The 23,647-nt window shown below is 39.2% G+C and overlaps 1 protein-coding gene across 1 annotated transcript in view; it reads right to left on the bottom strand.

The window, feature by feature from the left end:
• Nucleotides 1–14,256, bottom strand: part of TMEM41B (transmembrane protein 41B) — a 30,476-nt gene extending 16,220 nt beyond the window's left edge. The window contains exons 1-2 of the mRNA XM_004279204.3: nt 13,933–14,256; nt 593–710 (exon numbers count right to left, since the gene is read on the bottom strand). Of these exons, the coding sequence (XP_004279252.1) occupies nt 593–710; nt 13,933–14,053 (239 nt within the window). The 5' untranslated portion in view covers nt 14,054–14,256. The remainder of the gene's footprint in view (nt 1–592; nt 711–13,932) is intronic.
• Between the last annotated feature and the right edge of the window lie 9,391 nt (nt 14,257–23,647).

Here is a 23,647-nt window from a genome sequence, read left to right as displayed (position 1 = left end):
ATTGTGGCTGTATACTAGATAGACAAGTTTTTCTACAAAGTGCATTTGACAGTGAAAAGTACCTATTCAAACCATGTCATTTCTATAAAACAGGGAAGAGAAAAAGAGCTAGGAGACAGAGATGTGGTGCGGAAGTAAATGGATGAATAGAGGCAAACAAAAAATGGTGACACGGAAAAGTAGGAAGGGAGAAAACAGGGATGGAAAAAGGGATAAAGCAGAGAAAAAGAGCATCAGTATTTCTCAAACTGCAGGTCAATATCTATTATGGACTGCAATATAAATTTACTTGGTCACTACTAACATTAAAAAATAATATGCAATAAATTTATTAATGTGGCTATGTTTTTCAACATAGCCATTAGAAAGATGCCTTAATTAGAGGAGCAGAGCTAGGAGAACCTTGCATAGAAAATCAAGAAATATATTTGGAAAGAAGTATTTAAATTACAGTGTCAATATGAACTTGCTACAAGCCATGAGAGCTGACACACAATTATTATGCCAGTTCTGTTCCTTAAATTAGTTGAACTTTCAATGCACGTTCATCTCTATAAATGTCAACATTTTCCACTTCTTTCAGTATACTTACTCACTAAGCTGAGGAAAATTTTTATATACCAAAAACATAACAAAAGCTGCAGATAAGAAAATGGACACCAATATAAGAAGCGACATTCTTGCTGACCCAGCTTCTGCACAGGCTTTCTCTGAAAAAAAAAAAAAAATTATAATTAAGATAAATATAGAGGAAGACAGTATTCCAAGCCAGTAAATAATTTCCTGAAAGGTTTTCCTCCCAAGAAACTGTTCACACTTTTGCCCAGAACACTGTAACATTAAATTTTAAATACTACCATATTTGATGTTTATTAACTGGCCATAGTTCTTTGCAGGGATATATGCATTTTAGAAGCACAGAAAAACAGAACACCAGAATTTGTAGCACTGATTTGTTGATAAGCCAAAGGGGAAAAAAGGGCATTGCTCTAAATGCTATCACTGACTTTCAATTTTATATATCTATATTGGGAGATAACAGCATAGGCAGAATGGCCTCTTAAGAAAAATGAGGTAATCTGGCAATTACTTCAAACTGTCATGAGAAAGAACCCACAGATTCACTAATGCAACTGATGAATGTTACACTTTCTCTTTACACCAAGGGCTTCAGGATATAGTTGAACCTCAAATGTTTTGGGTGGCTCTGTCTGTGACTCCAAGAATGGGAGAATATGTTTGCATTCTCCAACAAGGTAATCTTAGTGTTATCTTAAAAATCATATGCAAGTGGGCGGAGTCAAGATGGTGGAGCAGGAGAACACTGAGTTTGCATCTCCTCACAACTAGGGCACCTACCAGGTGATGGTGGGGAACTTTGGACACCTAAGGGAACAGGAGGAACCTGCGAGCGACCGGGTAGGACATGGGGGGGAGCGAGGGGGGAGGAGAAATGGAGGCAGGAGGGACTGGCACCCCTGAGGGGCGCCTGGGGGAGAGGAAGGGTTCCCACGCCTGTAGGGGCCCACTCACAGGGAGGGGATCAATGGGGATGGGGAGAGACCGTCAGGGGAGCAGAGGATTGGAAGGGAACGTGGCCAGCGTTTCCCCCACCCACTCAGGCCCCAGGGAGCCTGATGAAGTCCCAGGGCTGATCCTCCACCCTCCGAAGCCCCCTCCATCTGCGTGGGTCCTGGGGGTGTGAGAGGGAGGGGGAGAGGAAAAGTAGAGGCGAGATGGGACCAGTGCCCCGAGGGGTGGCTGGGGGAGGGGAGGGGTTCCCACGCTCGGGAGGTGGGCACTGAGGAGGGGCACACGGAAGGCACACTGTGATCCCCTACCCACAGAAAGGGGATCAGTGGGGACAGGGAGGGAACCTCGGAGGATCAGAGGGAACTTGGCCAGTACTGCCCCTGCCCACTTGGGTCCCAGCAAGCCTGCTGGGGCCCCAGGCCTGAGCCTCCACTGTGAGGCCCCCTCCAGCTGTGCTGAGCCTAACCCCCGCCCCCCACCCGCCAGGGCTTTTCCAGTCCTGAGCCTAGGCCCTGCCCCTGCCTAAGTCTGCCCCTCCCCCACAGCCAAGGCCTTTTCCTGCTTTTATTCTTTTTCTTTTTTTCTTTTTGCTATTATGGTTCTGTTTTACTGTGTTGCTATTTCATTTTTATTTGTATTTTATCTAGTATATTTCTTATCTTTCTAACTTTATTTCTTTTTTATTCTTTGTTATTGTTCTGCTCCTTTTTTCTTTTTTCTTTTTTTTGGCCACACACCAGGTGGCTTGCAGGATCTTGGTTCACAGGCTGGGGGTTAGGCCTGAGCTCTTGTGGTGGGAGCACCGAGTCCAAACCACTGGCCTAACAGAGAACCTCAGACCCCAGGAATATTAATCAGACTGAGGTCTCGCAGAGGTCCTCATCCCCATACCAAGAGCCAGCTCTACCCAGCTGCCTGCAAACTCCAGTGCTGGAAATCTCAGGTCAAACAACCAGTAAGACAGGAACACAGCCCCAGCCATCAAAAATAATGAGACGACAAAAAAATATGTTACAAACGAAGAAACGAGGCAAAAACCTACAAGACCATATAAATGAAGAGGAAACATGAAACCTACCTGAAAAAGAATTCAGAGTAATGATAGTAAAGATGATCCAAAATCTCGGAAATAGAATGGAGGCACGGACCGAGAAAATACAAGAAATGTTTAACAAAGACCTAGAAGAACTAAACAATAAACAAGCAGTGATGAACAACACAGTAACTAAATGAAAAATACACTAGAAAGAATCAATACCAGAATAACTGAGGTAGAAGAACAGATAAGCGACCTGGAAGATAGACTGGTGGAAATAATTGCTGAAGAACAGAATAAAGAAAAAAGAATGAAAAGAATTGAGGACAGTCTCAGAGACCTCTGGGACAACATTAAACGCACAAACACTGGCATTACAGGGGTCCCAGAAGATGAAGAAAAAGAGAAAGGGTATGAGAAAATATTTGAAGAGATCATAGTTGAAAACTTCCCTAACATGGGAAAGGAAATAGCCACCCAAGTCCAGGAAATGCAGAGAGTCCCATACAGGATAAACCCTAGGAGAAACACACCAAGACACATATTAATCAAATTGACAAAAATTAAATTCAAAGAAAAAATATTAAAAGCAGCAAGGGAAAACCAACAAATAACATACAAGGGAATCCCCATAAGGTTATCAGCAGATTTTTCGGCAGAAACTCTGCAGGCCAGAAGGAAGAGGCAGGATATATTTAAAATGTTGAAAGGGGAAAACCTACAACTAAGATTACTGTACCCAGCAAGGATCTCATTCAGATTTAACGGAGAAATCAAAAGCTTCACAGACAAGTAAACGTTAAGAGAATTCAGCACCACCAAACCATCTCTACAACAAATGCTAAAGGAACTTCTCTAGGCGGAAACACAAGGAAAGAAAAAGATCCACAGAAACAAACCCAAAACAGTTACAAAATTGTAACAGGAACATACATATTGGTAACTACCTTGAATGTAAATGGATTAAATGCTCCAACCAAAAGACACAGACTAGCTGAATGGATACAAAAACAAGGCCCATATATATGCTGTCTACAAGAGACCCACTTCAGACCTAGGGAAACATACAGACTGAAAGTGAGGGAATGGAAAAAGATATTCCATGCAAACTGAAATCAAAAGAAAGCTGGAGTAGCATTACTCATATCAGATAAAATAGATTTTAAAATAAAGACTGTTACAAGGGATAAGAAAGGACACTACATAATGATCAAGGGATCAATCCAAGAAGAAGATATAATGATTATAAATATTTATGCCCCCAACATAGGAGCACCTCAATACACAAGGCAAATGCTAACAGCCATAAAAGGGGGAATAGACAGTAACACAATAATAGTGGGGGACTTTAACACCTCACTTACACCAATGGACAGATCATCCAGACAGAAAATAAATAAGGAAACACAAGCTTTAAATGACACAACAGACCAGATAGATTTAATTGATATTTATAGGATATTCCACCTGAAAGCAGTTGAAAACACTTTCTTCTCAAGTGCACATGGAACATTCTCCAGGATAGATCACATCTTGGGTCACAAATCAAGCCTCGGAAAATTGAAGAAAATTGAAATCATATCAAACATCTTTTCTGACTACAACGCTATGAGATTAGAAATCAATTACAGGGAAAAAACTGTAAAAAACACAAATACATGGAGGCTAAACAGTGCGCTGCTAAATAACCAAGAGATCACTGAAGAAAGCAAAGAGGAAATTAAAATACACACAGAAATGAATGACAACAAAAACATAACAACCCAAACCTATGGGATGCAGCAAAAGCAGTTCTAAGAGGGAAATTTATAGCAATTCAATCTCACCTCAAGAAACAAGAAAAATCTCAAACAATCTAACCTCACACCTAAAGCAACTAGAAAAAGAAGAACAAAGAAAACCCAAAGTTAGTAGAAGGAAAGAAATCATAAAGATCAGAGCAGAAATAAATGAAATAGAAATGAAGAAAACATTAGCAATGATGAATAAAACTAAGTTAGTTCTTTGAGAAGGTAAACAAAATTGATAAACCTTTAGCCAGACTTACCAAGAAAAAAGAGAGGGGACTCAAATCAATAAAATTGAAATGAGGGACTTCCCTGGTGGTGCAGTTGTTAAGAATCTGCCTTCCAATGCAGGGTTCGATCCCTGGTCAGGGAACTAAGATCCCACATGCTGCGGGGCAACTAAGCCCACGTGCTGCAACTACTGAGTCCGCTCACCACAACTAGAGACCCCACGTGCTGCAAAAAGAGAGAAGCCCATGTGCCGCACCTAGAGAAGCCCATGCGCCACAACGAAGAGCCCGCAGGCTGCAACAAAAGATCCTGCATGCTGCAACAAAGATCCTGTATGCCACAACTAAGACCTGACATAAATAAATAATTTTTTAAAAAATAAAAATTTAAAAAATTAGAAATGAAAAAGGAGAAATTACAACTGACACCGCAGAAATACAAAGGATCATAAGAGACTACTACAAGCAACTCTATGCCAATAAAATGGACAACCTGGAAGAAATGGACAAATTCTTGGAAAGGTACAACTTTCCAAGACTGAACCAGGAAGAATTAGAAAATATAAACAGACCTATCACAAGTAATGAAATTGAAACTGTAATTACAAATCTTCCAACAAACAAAAGTCCAGGACCACATGACTTCACAGGCGAATTCTATCAAACATTTAGAGAAGAGCCAACACCTATCCTTCTCAAACTCTTCCAAAAAATTGCAGAGGAAGGAACATTCCCAAACTCATTCAACAAGGCCACCATCACCCTGGTACCAAAAGCAGGCAAAGATACCACAAAAAAAGAAAAGTACAGGCCAATATCACTGATGAAAATAGACGCAAAAATGCTCAACAAAATACTAGCAAACAGAATCCAACAGCACATTAAAAAGATCATACACCATGATTAAGTGGGATTTATCCCAGGGATGCAAGGATTCTTCAATATATGCAAATCAATGTGATACACCATATTAACAAATTAAAGAATAAAAACCATATGATCATCTCAATAGATGCAGAAAAAACTTTTGACAAAATTCAACACCCATTTATGATAAAAACTCTCCAGAAAGTGGGCATACAGGGAACCTACCTCAACATAATAAAGGCCATATACAACAAACCCACAGCAAACATCATTCTCAATGGTGAAAAACTGAAAGTATTTCCTCTAAGATCAGGAACAAGACAAGGATGTCCACTCTCACCACTATTACTCAACATAGTATTGGAAGTCCTAGCTAGAACAATCAGAGGAGGAAAAAGAAATAAAAGGAATACAAGTTGGAAAAGAAGAAGTAAAACCATCACTGTTTGCAGATGACATGGTACTATACATAGAAAATCCTAAAGATGCCACCAGAAAACTACTAGAACTAATCAATTAATTTGGTAAGGTTGCAGGATACAAAATTAACACACAGAAGTCTCTGGCCCTCCTATACACTAACAACGAAAGATCAGAATGAGAAATTAAGGAAACAATCCCATTCACCACTGCAACAAAAACAGTAAAATACCTAGGAATAAACCTACCTAAGGAAGCAAAAGACCTGTACTCAGAAAACTATAAAACACTGATGAAAAAAATCAAAGATGACACAAACAGATGGAGAGATATACCATGCTCCTGGATTGTTAGAATCAATACTTTGAAAATGAATATACTACCCAAAGCAGGCTATAGGTTCAATGCAATCCCTATCAAAGGCATTTTTCACTGAATTAGAACAAAAAATTTTACAATTTGTATGGAAACACAAAAGACCCCAAATAGCCAACGCAATCTTGAGAAAGAAAAATGGAGCTGGAAGAATCAGGCTCCTCAACTTCAGACTCTACTACAAAGCTTCAGTAATCAAGAAAGTATGGTACTGGCACAAAAATACAGAAATGTAGATCAATGGAACAGGATAGAAAGCCCAGAGATAAATCCACGCACATATGATCACCTTATCTTTGATAAAGGAGGCAACAATATAAAATGGAGAAAAGGCAGCCTCTTCAATAAGTGGTGCGGGGAAAACTGGAAAACTACATGTAAAAGAATGAAATTAGAACACTACCTAACACCATACACAAAAGTAAACTCAAAATGGGTTAAAGACCTAAATGTAGGACTGTACATTATAAAACTCTTAGAGGAAAACCACTCTTCGACATAAATCACAGCAAGAACTTCTATGACCCACCTCCTAGAGTAGTGAAAATAAAAGCAAAAATAAGCAAGTGGGACCTAATTAAAGTTAAAAGTGTTTGCACAGCAAAGGAAACCATAAGCAAGATGAAAAGACAACCCTCAGAATAGGAGAAAATATTTGCAAATGAATCAACAAAGGATTAATCCCAAAATATACAAACAGCTCATGCAGCTCAATATCAAAAAAACAAACCACCCAATCCAAAAATGGGCAGAAGACCTAAATAGACATTTCACCAAAGACATACAGATGGCCAAGAGGCAACATGAAAAGGTGCTCAACATCACTAATTATTAGAGAAATGCAAATCAAAACTACAATGAGGTTATCGCCTCACACCAGTCAGAATGGCTATCATCAAAAAATCTACAAACAATAAATGCTGGAGAGGTGTGGAGAAAAGGGAACCTTCCTACACTGTTAGTGGGAATGTAAATTGACACAGCCACTATGGAAAACAGTACGGAGGTTCCTTAAAAAACTAAAAATAGAACTACCATATGACCCAGCAATCCCATTACTGGGCATATACCCTGAGAAAACCATAATTCAAGAAGTTACATGCACCCCAATGTTCACTGCAGCACTATTTACAATAGCCAGGACATGGAAACAACCTAAATGTCCATCAACAGATGAATAGATAAAGAAGATGTGGTACATATATATATAATGGAATATTACTCAGCCATAAAAAGAAATGAAATTGGGTCTTTGTAGAGATGTGGATGGACCTAGAGTCTGTCATACAGAGTGAAGTAAGTCAGAAAGAGAAAAACAAATATATATTAACGCATATATGTGGAATCTAGAAAAACGGTACAGATGAACCTATTTGCAGGACGGGAATAGAAATGCAGACATAGAGAACAGACGTGTGGACACAGGCAGGGAAGGGGAGGGTGGGATGAACTGGGAGATTAGGTCTGACATAAATACACTACCATCTGTAAAATAGATAGCTAGTGGGAACCTGCTATAAAGCACAGGGAGCTCAGCGAGGTGCTCTGTGATGACCTAGATGGGTGGGAAGTGGGGGGTCCAAGAGGGAGGGGATATATGTATACATATAGCTGATTCACTTCATTGTACAGCAGAAACTAACACAACATTGTAAGGCAATAATACTCCAATAAAAAAAATTTTAAATAAAGACTTCAGTAGGTAACAGTCCTCTTAAATTAAAAATTAAACAAGACATTTTGCATGGCAACTCTAAAATTTAACTACAATATTCTTCTTCCCATCATTAATTCACAAGTCCTAAGTAAGGAGTCCGAGGAGAGAAAGGTGTGGACTTAACTGGACTACAGAACACCACCCTAAGCCTTCCTTGAGTACACATCTCTCTGATTGCTACTTGTTGCCTTACAGTTGGATGATGAAATATATAGACATTTGTTGAACAAAATTAACCTCCAAGTTTAACTCGATACCTATTTTTTTCATTCTCTGAAAGGAAAACTTTTTCAAGCATTGTACTCAGCATAATGTAAACACAAGAAAACAGCTAATAATGCAATAAAACTAAGTGAGTCAATTTTGAAGCTCTCCATTCTTTCACACAAACTTGGAAACAGGGAGTGTTCCCTATTATGATTCCACAATTCTTTTTTAGTATAGTTCTAATAAATCTAGAGGCTAGCACGTAATTCATTTAGTTCTGAACAGAGATAAAAGTTATAAACTTGGGAATTCCCTGGCTGTCCAGTGGTTAGGACTCCACACTTCCATTGCTGGGGGCCCAGGTTCGATCCCTGGTCAGGGAACTAAGATCCCGCAAGTCCAAGGTGCAGCCAAAAAAAAAAGAAAGGTTATAAACCTTGCTTTAATGATTCAACATCTGAATGTGTAACATACACATTTATAATGTGCATCCTCCTTCTGGCTGCATTAGACACAAGTTATTTAGCATTTAGAGCCACCCACAACAGTGCTTTATACATTCATTAACCTCCAAATCTTCCATCATACTAATTCCCATTCTCAATTATCCCATTATCTGTTTTCCAACCTCCTTCCAGGCCAAAGGTACAGCTAGAGAAAGATCATTGTGCTCTCCTGGCTTACAAGTTCATATGCTTCCTGCTTTTCTATCGTCAATTAAGGTTATCACTGGCAAACTATAATCCTTTTACAGTACCCTCCAAAAGGGCTATTTCAAGTCTTCAAGCCTTTAATTCTACTTCCCCCTATTCTCAACCAATGAGGCTGTCTCCATACTTTAGAGAGCTTCCCAATCTCTACCTCAAGATCTGTTCATGAAATTATCTCCACTTCCCTCTTTCCCCTTATCTTTGCATCAAATGCCAACACACTTCCTTGCAGATCTTGCTCTCAGAATTATCTCATCTCCATTCACTGAATATCTCTAATTCTTCCCACTAACAAGCAACTCTTCTCTAACTTCTAATATGCATATATCTACCCTGAAAAATCAAAACTTAACCTTAATGCTCCTGTAGTAGCTCTCTATTTCTTATAACTTTCATATCAATATCTTTTGAAAAGCAAAATCTTTATATCTACAAGATTTTAGGAATCACTCTTACTGGTCATCTAGTCCACTAGTTCTAGACCTACAGAATCCTACCATTCTAATAGGTAGGAGGAAGCAAAAGACCCATCTCCCCTGAGGACACAGTTTACAGGAACTCTAACAAGGATTTCAGAGTTCTTTTTTTTTAAAATTTATTTGGCTGCATGGGGTCTTAGTTGTGGCACACAGGCTCTTTGTTGCAGCACGTGGGATCTTGTGTGGCGCGCGAGCTTCTCTAGTTGCAGCAAGTGGGCTTCTCTCTAGTTGTAGCGTGCGGGCTCCAGAGCACATGGGCTCAGTAGTTGCACTGCGCAGGCTCCAGGGTGCCCGGGCTCAGTAGTTGCACCACACGGGCTTAGTTGCCCCACGGCACGTGGGATCTTAGTTCCCCGACCAGGGATTGAACCCACGTCCCTTGCACTGGAAGGCAGATTTTTAACCACTGGACCACCAGGGAATTCCCTCTAACAAGTTTTTTATGGTTATAAGAATCTATTGTAACATTTTTGGAAGTAAATTTTATTTCAAGAGCTTAAAATTTTTTAAATTATGTATTAATAATCAAAAATGGTAGTATCATCAAGTATAAATTTAAACAGTTAAAATAACTTTTTTATAAAATATAAAGAATTAACCATTAAAAAAACACACAGAGAGAAAGCATGTTTGCAGGCAGCAGAAGAAAGAGCACTACCTATCTTGTATAAAAGCTCATTCTCTGATATTTATGCCCTGCATCTCTGCTACCATTCAACCCACACAGCCTCACTATCATCAACCACTTTCAGGCACTTCCCCTATTCAGCGAAGACTAAGCCAAGCTTCAAGCAAACTTTTCATAATCCTAAAAGATACATCTATTTAGATGATTCACCCAGCCTCAAAGTTCTTATACTTTCATTTCTATTCAACTTTAGCCACCCACTTCCAGTGGTACACTAAGTTCTTACACCACCTGAGACTGCTCTATCTTGGATATTTTAAATTCCAACTTGCCATTCCTTGATCATCTTTATTCTTTCATGAGCTTAACACCTCCATTTTCTCCCTCTGTTGGGCTCCTCACTTCTCTTCCTTCTATGCCCAGCCTGGACTCCATGGTGTATGCAGCAGCACCTCTGATTAGAATCCTCACTCTTTCCTTATAGCTAATCTAACCCAAAATCAGTGTTTCAAGCTCACTTTCTTCATTCCTATACCAAGATGGTTGAGCACCAGTAAAGAAAAATCATGAGTGACCCATCACAGAAATCCACGTCTATGGGAAAACTGACTTAGCCTCATTTCTACTCCCTTTTTTTAGGTGTTGAACATGAATCAGTCTGAGCCAATTAGGTTATTCTTACCCTCTGACAACAGTGATAAGCTTTTGATCTGAGGCAATCTAATCAGAGTTAATATCTAGATTTGTATTGCTAATACTTAGAAAAAGATTCTCAAAATTATCAAGGAAGCATTTAGCTTACCTGGACCTTCAAGAGGAATCAACCTTAAGGTAAAGCTAATATCAGGTAAGCAAAACAAGATATGAAAAAAATGTGATCCTGATGATATCACTGAGCCACTGGTCCCAGACTGAAGCCAGTGAATCCCACTTAATCTCTCAACTTTCTGGTTATATGAACCAATAAACCTCCTTTTAGCAAAGCTTTCGATTGTGTTTTCTACTGATTACAAGCAAAAGAATCCTGATATATAATATCTGGGTTGAGACTGACATCAACACATCATACTAATACCTTGGTTGATGTCCAAATGCCAATTTTAGTCTTAGTTCCCAGTTATCAGTAATCAGAGCTTTCTTCTTCTTCCAGTACCTAGCTCATAGCAGATGTTCAAAGGATATTTGTTGGACCACATTAGCAAGGCAGAACCTAGAACAGGCATCTGAGAGGGATTTATTATCCAATTTTGAACAATACTGCCTCCTAAGAGCTGTAAAACCAACTTCAAGACAGTGTTTCCCAAACATTTTTGGCTGCTTTCCACAATAAGCAGTGTATTTTATATCATGATCTGATACACACAAAATCTATATAATTGAAAAATAAAATTCAAAGAATACTTACCCCCTACTACATGCAAAGAACTCTGCTATTTTCTCTTCCATTTTTTTAAATGGCTCATGATTACCCATCAAATTCATTTCACACTGCTCACAAAGGTATGACCTATATATTGGAAAACGTGGTCCTAGGAGTTCTCTTAAATCAAAATGGGGAACTTCTATGATTTGCGAGTAAAAAGATCAGCCAGGGCAAACAACAAAAGAAAATAAAACACCTGGTCCAGGTACCCTTGCACACAGAGTAGGTCAAGAGCCTCTCAAGTAGTAATACCTCTTGTCTCTCACCCTTTCTAATCATGCAAGAATTAGACTTTCAGTGTTATTGCCTCGCTCAAATCATCACAGCGGTCCTCAGTAAGACTCAGACGTCGGACTAGAGTCAAGGCAAGGAATCCACTAAATGTACCAAACACTGCAATGTGAGGTGTAAAATATTTCAAGCATACACACAATGACAACTATTTGTCAAAATTATGTAGATGTATCAGTTAATAAAAATACAAATTTATTTAAAAATACATGGAATTTATAGAAACACTCTATTACCATGTATTTCTCAAGAGTTAATAAAAATTTTTTTATCTAAAACCTTTCCTTTTCTGAATAAATAAAAATTTAAAAAAAATCCTCTACTACTGACAAGTTTATCTCTTTATAGACACACACAAAAGGTTCACACTAACTAACCTTCAAGCCTAATGTTTCCCCCACCCAGAATCCTTTTCTGTTCTCTCTACTAACCCAAACCCTACTTCTCTATGAAGGCGTGCCTTCACATCTCTTCCCTCTGTCTTCCTATAGATCTGTAGTCCACAGAAGTCATTTGACAGCATCACAAAAATAACTTTGTTGAATGTGTTGTTCAAATGTTAAAATACAAGAAACAATTGTAAAAGCACTTTGGCAGTTTCAAGGTCTTATTTTCTGACAGCTTAAGGTTAAAAACATAATAATAATAATAATAAAATAACTGACTGCTATCCCAAACCGAATGACAATCTTTAGGGATGTCCTATCTGGACACCATGGAAAATACTTCCTAAGTATTTTCCTATCTGGAAAATACTTTTTCAGGAAGCCCTTAGATTACTGTCATTCTCAGTTGCAGCATCATCAAAACAAGGTTACTATCATTTAGAGTGGATTTATACTTTGACAACACTTCATTTCTGGTTTTTGAAGTTATTTGGCTCTATTGTCTATAAGGTGTAAAAATATCCAAATATATAAAGCTGAAAGACCCAAATTAGACTGGAGACATTTTAAATTATTTGAAAATAAAATACCATTTTCTGCAAGACGTTTTCTAAATTTTTCATGTTTTAAATTTGATTCAAAAAATTTCAGCTGATGGGAATTCCCTGGCGGTACGGTGGTTAAGGACTCAGCATTTTCACTACCAGGACCCGGGTTCGATACCTGGTCAGGGAACTAAGAGCCACACTGCATGGCCAAAAAAAAAAAAAAAAAAAAATTTCAGCTGAATGTTAAACATATTATATCCATATATAAATTTTTAAAGTGTATAATACTTTACTGATGACTATAGTAACAATGTCGCTAGACACTCTTAAAAGACCCTCTCTTTACCCATCACTGGTGGTGGAACACATCAGTGTGAGTAAGATGCAGACAACTTAATGGGCATTTGTTAGGATTTCTCCAAGTTTATGGGCTTTGAAAGCATTTAGGAGCTTAAATCACTTCAGCAGCTGAAAAGCAATGAAAACTCTACGCCCAGATGAAATCAAAGTATTTAGTTTCTGGGTACATTTTTTTCTTAAAATAATATTTGAGGCCTTGAGAAATGCCAGGATGGCGTAGTGGAAAAAAAGCTTGAGAATAAGAGATCTTAGCTATAATAGTAATTGCTAACATTTATTCAGCCTTCACTTCACATAAGCCAAACATTACATTAAATCCTTTATGTGAATTATTTTGTTTAATCCACGCATCAATCTTAAATAGATATTACTATTATTAATATTATCACCATCCCCACTGTACAGTTCAGATACTGAGCTTTTGAAGGGTAACAAGTCCAAAGTCGTAAGTGGTAGAGCAGGGACGCAAACCCAAGTGTTCTTGCTACCTCGAAGCGGCACCTGGATGTAGTTAAATCCTTGCTTTTACCAATACTTCACTAATCTGGCTTTCTGACTTTGTGCAAGTTATATATCCACTCTGGACCTCAGTTTTCTCATCTGTAAAAATAAATCAACGAATGCTAATGTTCCTTCCAGTTCTGCCTAACTTCAATATTATCAATCTTACAATCTCCCTGAGCGTCAACCAGCCAGTGTCATTCCTTCTTCTAATTGAACTCAACTAAAAAAGAATTTACGAACCCACTAGGTGTCCGGCCTTGTGGTAGGCCGTAGCCTAGGTCCCCGACTCTGCTCCCGCCACTAGATGCCAACAGGCCCCCTTTCCACCCGCAAATCCCCTGAACCCGCTGGGGTCCTTTCTCCTCCGAAGCCCCTCCCGGCACACTCCCGCCCCTGGGCCAGCCCCAGCTCTGGCTCCCAGAAGAGCTCACCCTTCAGGTGGTTTCCGCTGCCTGGCGCCGAGGGACCCCGCGGCCCCACTGCCTTGTCCCCCGGAGGGGTCATATGGAGTGCCCCCGTCTGCGACCTTTCGACAACTCTGCCTTTCGTCATGGCTGCTGCAGGGAAGGTGGAGGAAGCGGGGTGATGCCGCGGCCCCTTAACAACAACTACGCGGCAGGCTCTTTACAACACCCAGGGGCCACAGCCACAGCCACTTCCGGGACGACGACCTCACCTGAAACGACCTCAGGCCCGCAAGCACAGTAACACTAAGCCAGGACCCGCAGCGCCTACTCGGACTAGGCTCCGCCCCGCACCGCCCCCGAGGATAGCGCGCTCGCGCCCGCCCAGTAATCGCGAGACTAGTCACGGTCCCCTTCCGCCCCACTTGCTGCCCCGCCCCGCTTCATGACTGCGCGGAGCATGCGCAGTCACGGTACCGGAGTCAGCGGGTGTGACTCAGAGACGCAGGCATCCAACGCGCAGCTCTAATTATCCGGAAGTGCGATCTCAGAGACTGTAATGCCTTTGTCCTGGCGACCGGAAGTGCCCGGGAATGATTAGTTGGAGTTTCGTGGTGGATGCTGATTCAGCTGACTCCCTTCTCTACCAATTCGAGAATCTGTCTCGAATCTGGAGGGGCTAGACAATGCTTGCTCTGAAGATGTTGGAAAACATAAAGCCTGAGCCGAACCCACCGAGTTTCAGGAAACTAAGGCTCAAGGAGCCTGTAATCTGTGAAGGTCACAGGGTGGCAGAAATCGGTTTAGAATCCAGTTTTCTTGTTCCCAAGCCAATGCTTTCCCACGTCATCGCCCTGCCACCCCTCATTTGTAAATCCAGGTCAGCATATTTATCTTTTCCTTTCTCAGATCCCAAACGTACCTTTTTTGGCGGTTACTTTTTCCACTCCTACCTCTCAGAGCGGTATTCAGCTTACTCACTGGTGAATGTATTGGAATTCCTTCTTGAAAGTAACTTGGTAATGTGTATAAAAATACTGATTGTTCCTATCCAGTAATTAAATTTCTAAGAAGCTATTCTGTGGGAATAAACATGCAGAGGGAGTTATTCCTAACGGGATTATTTCTTAGTATAATAGTTAATGGGGAAGCAATCTAAAAACCCAACACCAAAGAATGGTTAGGTAAATGATGGGAGAACCATTCAGTGGAACTGTTTTATGTACACATCCTCTGCCTACTTATATTAACACCTTCAGTGACCACTCTAAGAGGTAGCTTCCCATTTAATTCCTTCATGGTCGTTATTAAAAGCAATAATTATTTGGATTATTTGTTTACTTGTTTATTGTCTGCCTCCACCTCTAGAATGTAAGCTCCATTAAGGTAAGGGGCCTTGTCTTTTTGTCCACCATTGTATCCCCCAGGAGATGACAGTGCCAACACCTAAGAGGGCATTCAATAAATATGTTGAATAGATTTTCAACCATAAAAAATGACGAAGAGGGGCTTCCCTGGTGGCGCAGTGGTTAAGAGTCTGCCTGCCAAGGCAGGGGACATGGGTTCAAGCCCTGGTCTGGGAAGATCCCACATGCCACGGAGCAGCTAAGCCTGTGAGCCACAACTACTGAGCCCATGTGCCACAACTACTAAAGCCCACACGCCTAGAGCCTGTGCTCTGCAACAAAAGAAGCCACTGCAATGACAAGCCCATGCACCACAATGAAGAGTAGCCCCCGCTCGCTGCAACTAAAGAAAGCCCGCATGCAGCAACGAAGACCCAATGTAGCCAAAAAAAAAAAAAAATACCCAGAGACTAATAATGTGGATGATGCTTATTCAGAAACAAATTCCGAGAGATAACTATAAAAAACAAAACAAAAATATTAGAAGGAATACATAAGCAAGTAAATTTATATCTTTGGAATAGAGGTCTTCTTGAGCAATATGCAAAACTATTAACTTAAACCCTTGATATATTTCACTAAAAAAAAACTTTTAAGCACCAAAAAATAAACTCTAGGAACAGACTGAGAAAAAATATTTGTCACGTAGATAAGAATTACTACAAATCAATAAGAAAAGCACAACTCAACAGAAAAGTGGACAAGATATGAATAATAAATTCATAGAAGAAAAATAGCCAACAAATTAGGAAAAGATGAACAAGTTCATTAATACAGTGTGATGACACTGAGAGGTGTATAGATTGCAATAGCAGAAGAGAGGAGTGTCTAAATTAGAATGGAGCTGCAGTGAAGGTCTCCTAAGGAGAATGATTATTAAACAGATTTAAAGGATGAGAGGGAATTAACAAAGGAAAGGAGGAGAAAACAGCTTTTGTGAACAGCTTTGTTTTTTTATTATTATTATTATTTATTTATTTATTTTTGGCTGCATGGGGTCTTCGTTGCTGCACGCTACTCATCGTTGCAGTGCACGGGCTTCTCATTGCAGTGGCTTCTCTTGTTGCAGAGCACGGGCTGTAGGTGTGTGGGCTTCAGTAGTTGTGGCACACAGCCTCAGTAGTTGTGGCTCGTGGGCTCCAGAGTGCAGGCTCAGTAGTTGTGGTGCAGGGACTTAGTTGCTCTGCGGCATGTGGGATCTTCCCAGACCAGGGATGGAACCTGTGTCCCCTGCGTTGGCAAGCGGATTCTTAACCACTGCTTATCTTTGAAAAGGAGCTTTAAGCAAAGAATAGGAGAATGGAAAAAGGTGAGATAAGACAAGGGCATTATCACAAAGTGCTAGAAGTTTGAACTTAATCCTGAAAGATATCTGAAACCATTGAAGAACTTTTTTAACTGGAGAGAGATGTATTAAGATTTGTATTTTACAAAGCTTATCCTTACTGCCCAGTGACAGAATTAGAGGAGTGCCACACTAGCAGCAGAAAGAGAAGCTAAGAAGTTATTGTAATAATCCCAGCTAGACCCAGGGTAGTGGACTGGAAACAAAGATGATGTCAGGTATGAGATAATGTGAGAAAAATTATTTTAAAACTTTTATTTAATTACATGAGTAAATACATACTAGTTATTCCAGAAAAAAAACTGAAAAAACAAACAAAAATATAAAAATCATCTCTAATAACACCATCCATAGATAATCATGATATTTGGGATTTATCCTTCTGGAATATTAGAAATGTTAACTAAGGAAGTTGAATCTAGGGGAGTAATGCCCTAATTAGACAAGGATATTAAGTGAGAGTGAAGGGATTAGGTGTTCAAGGAATTTCTGGTTTAGGAGGCTGAGCGGAATATTTGTGCCTAAGATAACAGGAAGAGGAGTCACATTGGAGGGAAAGATGCTGAATTTTGTTCTGGATACTGTCTATCTATACTTCCTTGCTTCCTGACTTCTATCATCTTTTCTCACCTGAAACTCTTCTCCTTATAGTCACCAGTGAGCTTCTTTTCATTGGATTCAGTTTTTAGTCATTTGCTACCTCTCTCCATTGCTTAATACATTAACTGCTCCCTCCTTCATGGTTTCCATGACAATTCTCTGACCACTTAGTAAACTCTTTTGGAGGAAACTTCTTTTTTCCTTTCCCTTAAAAGCTGGCATCTCCCCTAGATATGCACTCTCTTCTCAGTCTACAAACTTTTTCTAGGCAATCTTGGCCATGACTTCAATAACCACTTATACATACATAGATAACAAATTTTTATTTCAAACACCAGAACTATACACATAACACTTATTAGACATTTATACCAGGGTGTACCACAAGCACCTCAAACTCAGAATATCCAAATCTGAAATCAACTTTATCCTTCCAAACTTTAAACACTTCCTGTATTCACAGTCTTGGGAGATGGCACCATCAGTTCCCCTTATGCTTGAGCCAGAAACCTAAGAACTCTCATTTAACATTCATTAAATTCAACTTGTTGAATGAATGATGAATGAATGAATTCCTCTTGTCTTTCACACCACATCCAAACACTGGGTCTAGTCAGATCTCCATCTCCTCTTCCTTACCTTCCTCATTCAGATCTCATGACCTCTCTTCTCACTCACCTCTAAGCAATTTTCCATATTACCACTAGAGTGGTCTCTGAGAGACAATCTTGAAGCCCTTCATGGTCTGACACAAGCTCAAATGGTCTAGCTGACTCTGAATCTAACATGAATAAACAAATAAATGAATAAAAGAAACCATTCCGAACCACATATAGTACCCTGAACACACCATACTCATTTGTGCTACTGTGCCTTTGCAATAGTTGTCCCTCTGCTTTAAATGTCTTCCCCGCAGTGTTTCTCTATGATCAATTACTGCTTATCTTAGAAGAGTTGTCCTAAAGGTACCTACCAATCATGACAGGCACTTCCTCCCCTGGATTGACTCTATTTTAGTAATTATCTAATTATATTTAATTGTTTACTTTGTTGGGGGGGAGGGGCACACCACATGGCGTGTGGGATCTTAGTTCCCTGACTAAGGATTGTACCTATGCCCCCTGCATTGGAAGCGTGGAGTCTTAACCACTGGACCGCCAGGGAAGTCCCCTAATTGTCTACTTATTATCTGCAACCAGACTATAAGCCCCTTTGGTGATTCAGCATGGTGCCTTTCTCAATATGTTTTTGTACAGTGAATGCCTTTGAGATACATGAAAGCTCTCCAAATGCATATGATCACTAGACAGTTAAATGCACAAATGAAAAAAGAAGGCTGAGAGGAGTAGACCTGTATCAGGAGATATTAAAAAATATTATAAAGTAATTAAAACAGGGGTGTACTGGGTCAGGAAAAATGTAGGTAAACAAATGAGATCAAGTAGACCCATATAATCATAGGGATTAGTATATGATAAAGGAGGCATTTTTTTTTTTAATTTAAAAAATTTTTAATTTGTTTCAAAGTTAAACCCAAGACACATTGACTTCATAGGAAATCCACTGAGAAATGTTTTTCTAGGCTGAACACCTGTTTCCCTTTAGTCTCCCCCAACAGAGCATACACATGTTAATTACTTTCATTTTATAATCACTGCTGTCCCACCACTATACCAAGAATACCTAAACTGTGTGTGTGATATTCTGAATGTTCTTAGTTATAGCCTAATTTCACTAACTGCAAAAAATTTTCTGGGATAACCTGTCACTTGAATTCTTTGGCTACTTTTGAAGATGAAGTCCAAAGAACTCTTAAATGATTCTCCTTTGTGTGTGGGGGGGTTATTTTATAGGCATTAGCAACTAGCACCTGGGGCTGTGCTGATCCCATCTGGCATCACTGGGAGACAACCTGTAAAACCAAAGAATCATTTGATGCAACAGGCAACTAAGTGACTCAAAACCGAAGGTTAAATTTAAAGAAAAAACTAATTTAGAGAAAAAAAGGGCTATCCTAGAGGAACTCATTCTAAAAAATCAGTCATTATGCCTCTGTGTGTGTGTGTGTGTATAAGGCACAACCAGATCAATTCAGTGCATGCTGGTGGGTCCCACATGACTCAAAGGAGGCATTTTAAACCAGAAGAAAAAAGGATAGATTATTTAATAAATGGTACTAGGATAATTGTCTAACCAATTTTTAAAATCAGATATCTATCATATACTATATACAAAATTAATTATCAGATGATATTAAAGCTTTAAATTTAAAAATAAGAACTATGAAAGTATAGAAAGATAAAATAGAAAAAACATTTTTATTATCTTGAGCAGAAAGACCTTTCTTAGTATAACCTATAAGAAAGCCTCTGATTTTATCCCTGTGCAAATTTAAAACAGAATTTAGCACCCATCACACACCCAAAGGAAAATCTACTCCACAAAACAATAATGAATAATGTAGAGATTATTGAATTGTTTGAAGAGAAACAGAGAGACAGTTAATAAATTCTTCTAGACATTTTTGTTCTTCCCTCTTATTGTCAGCACCTCACTTTTTCTCCCCCCTCCTAATCTCTAGAGCAAACACAGTGCTTTTCTGCTTTCAGTCTTGACTTGATGGCCCTGGAGGTCTAGCCTTTGTGCAAGCATAGCAAATATTTATCTAATAAAAGTTGAAAAGCTTTTTTAAGGATCTAAAATTAATATTGGAATAAGGAAGACATTAAAATATATTTTACATAAAGAAATATGGACATAATTTAAGTTTGCAGCTTGCTGAATATTCACAGACTCAAGAGGGGCATCTCCAAGTCAAGAGACAGAACAGTACCAACACCCAGAATACCCAATACTTCCTTCCAAGTCACTATTCACCCTCCCCAAGAGAAACCACTGGAAAAGCCTCTTAAAGTATAATGCAAAACCTAAAGCCAATTTGAGATTTCCCTATCTAGCCATGACAAAGTAATTGGTACCAGACCAGCCTTCCCACTGCAAAGAACTAGAAAACTAGGCAAAATATCTGAAACAACTGTTTTTAGATGCTGAACAATAGTCAGTCAAGGACTATGATCCTTGAGAGAAGAGAAACAAATGAGTCTCATGATTACATGGTCTTCTGCCTAGAGGCACTTTCTGAACCACAGCACAAGAAGGGGTAGCCCAAAGAGGGCACAGTGGTATTACTAGGCCAAAGAGAACAGGATGGGAGTTCAAGGCTACCATTAAGGCTGGAATTTGCAGGGCAGGACACCAGAGAGGAACAAAGAAGAAGCTCCAGATAGCTGCATAGGAATCTCCTTGGGTTTTTGGTTCAAAAGCTGCACAAGCCAGCGTAAGACCACATGAGGTGGAGCAAAGAAAAATGCTCGCGAAATAATGGATACTGGAAAGCTGTGAGCTGTGTGGAGATTCCAGAGCTTACATGGGACTGGAAGACATTAAAGTTCCACTAAACCAGAGTGAAAAAAGCTCGTGACCAAGTTTGGCGTTCAGAAAAGACACCAGAAAGGCAAAGCCTTAGTATTAGGGCTAATCTAACCCTAGAGAAAAGGCTGCTTTAGACATACACTAATACAGATTAAAAACAAGATTCAAAGGATTGATTTGATGCACAAGTAAATTAACCGTCTACAGAACAAAATTCAATTATTTTCATTGAGGTAAAATTGATATATAACATTATATGAATTTTAGGTGTACAACATTATAATTGATATTTGTATACACTGCAAAGTGATCACCACTAGTTACCATCTAGTTACCATCCATTACCACATAGTTGATCCCCTTCACCCATCTCATCCTCTCCACACTTCCCTTCCTCTCTGGTAACCACCAATATTTTCTCTGTATCTATGAGTTTGTTTTTGTTTTGTTTGTTCATTTGTTTTTTAGATTCCGCACATAAGTAAAATCATATGGTATCTGTCTTTCTCCCCCTGAGTTATTTCACTCAGCATAGTACCCTTAAGGTCCATCCATGTTGTCGCAAGTGGCAAGATTTCATTCTTTTTATGGCTGTATAGTATTGCACTGTAATCTGTATATCTTTAACCATTCATCCAATCATAGACACTTAGGTTGTTTACATATCTTGGCTATTGTAAATAATGCCACAATGAACACAGGGGTGTATTTATCTTTTTAAATTAGTGTTTTTGTATTCTTTAGATAAATACCCAGAAGTGGAATAGTTGAATCTCATGTCAGTTCTCTTTTTAATTTTTTGAGGAACTTCCATACTGTTTTCCATAGCAGCTGCACCAATTTACATCCCCACCAACAGGGCTCCCTTTTCTCCACATCCTCTCTGATACTTATTATTTCTTGTCTTTTTTTTTTTTTTTTTTTTTTTTTTGCGGTACACGGGCCTCTCACTGTTGTGGCCTCTCCCATTGCGGAGCACAGGCTCCGGACGCGCAGGCTTAGTGGCCATGGCTTACAGGCCCAGCCGCTGTGCGGCATGTGTGATCTTCCCGGACTGAGGCATGAACCCGCGTCCCGTGCATCAGCAGGCGGACTCTCAACCACTACGCCACTAGGGAAGCCCTCCTGTCTTTTTGATAGTAGTCATTCTCTGATAATAGTCATTCTCTTTGTGGTTTTGATTTGCATTTCTCTGATAATTAGTGATGTTGAGCATCTTTTCATGTGCCTGTTGGCCATCTGTATGTCTTCTTTGGAAAAATGTCTATTCAGATCTTCTGCACATTTTTCAATTGACTTGTTTGTTATTGTTGTTGTTGAGTTGTGTGAGTTCTTTATATATTTAGGATATTAACTCCGTATCAGATACATGATTTGCAAATATCTTCTCCCATTCAGTAGGTTGCATTTTCATTCTGTTGATGATTTCCTTTGCTGTGCCGCAGCTTAATTTTTTTTAAAAAGAAAATAAAATCAAGAAGTTTTATAGCATGGGATCCACAATGTTCAGCATGCAATCTAAAATTACTAGGCACTCAAAGATTCAGGAAAAGGTGACCTGTAATCAGAAGAAAAATCAGTCAATAGAGACCCAGAAATGACTTTTTTTTTAAAGCTATTATGAATATGTTTAAGGATTTAAAGGAAACCATGAACGTAATAAGGGGACAAACAAGAAATACCACTAAAGAAATGTAACCTGTAAAGCAGAACAAAACAGAAATTCTGGAACTAAAACATACGATACCTGAAGTGAAAAATTAACTAGATGGGTTTAACATCAAGTTAGACACTACAAAAAAAAGGCCAGTGAACTTAAAGACAGGGCAAAATAAATCTTCCAAATTGTAGCACAGAGAGAAAAAGGCAGAGTCCAACATATTATATGTCTAATTAGAACTTCAGAAAGAAAGAAGAGAAAAATTAGGATATTTGAAGTACTTTTTAAAATAATGGTCAATTTTTTTTTACAGATTTGTTAAAAACAATAAGCCTGAAGATCAAAAAGTTAATTGAACCCCAAGCAGGATAAATATAAAGAAAAACACACTTAGACCTGTCATGATGATACTGACAGCCAGAGATGAACAGAAAATCTTTGGAACAGCCAGAGGGGTTTTGGAGAAAAAACACATTTCGTTCAGGGGAACAGAAAAAGAATGAATGCAAACTTCTTATAGAAAAATAATACAAATAAGAAGAAAATGGAACAACTTCCTTAAAGTGCTTAAAGAAAATAAAATCAAAACTGTGGACTGAGAATTTTAAATCCAGCAGAAATAGCTTCAAATACAAAGGTGAAAGAAGGATATTTCAGTTAAACAAAAACTGAGAGATTTGTCATCAGCAGACTTAAAATACAAGAAATGTTGAAGGAAAATTATGGCAGAAGGAAATGCAGACCTACGGAGGAATGAAGAGTGCCAAAAATAGATGGGTAACTATATAAGACTTTTTTCTTCATTATATAGTTTTTACAGAATAATTGGTAATCATATATCACTGGTGGGAGTATTAAATTGTACAACCACTTTGGGAAAAGTTTTGGCAGTTTCTTATAAAGCTAAACAAACACCTATTTTATGACCCAGCAGTGTCACTCTTAAGTATAGTTTAAAATGCATGTCCATGTCCAGAAAAAGACTTATACACAAATATTCACAGCAGTTTTAGTCACGATAGCTAAAAACTGGAAACAGGTAGTGTGAGGACATTGTCCCTGAAATGGGGTGGGCTAGTGTAGGGTGTCAGAGCCTGGACAGAACGAGGAGACTCGGTCAGCATAGGGGTTTAAAACCCAAGCAGAGTGGGGAGGGTGTCCTTATAGAGAAGCAGCCCAGTGTGGAGTTTCAGAGCCCAAGCCAGGTGTGTCAGAGGTCCCAAGACCACCCCCAAGTTCAATGATTAACTAGCAGGACTTAGCACACAGTCATACTCATGGCTATGATTTATTACAGCA

The sequence above is a fragment of the Orcinus orca genome, chromosome 8 (assembly GCF_937001465.1).
Source record: "Orcinus orca chromosome 8, mOrcOrc1.1, whole genome shotgun sequence".
In the NCBI taxonomy this organism is placed as follows: domain Eukaryota; kingdom Metazoa; phylum Chordata; class Mammalia; order Artiodactyla; family Delphinidae; genus Orcinus; species Orcinus orca.
This window is presented reverse-complemented; position numbering and strand designations above follow the sequence as displayed.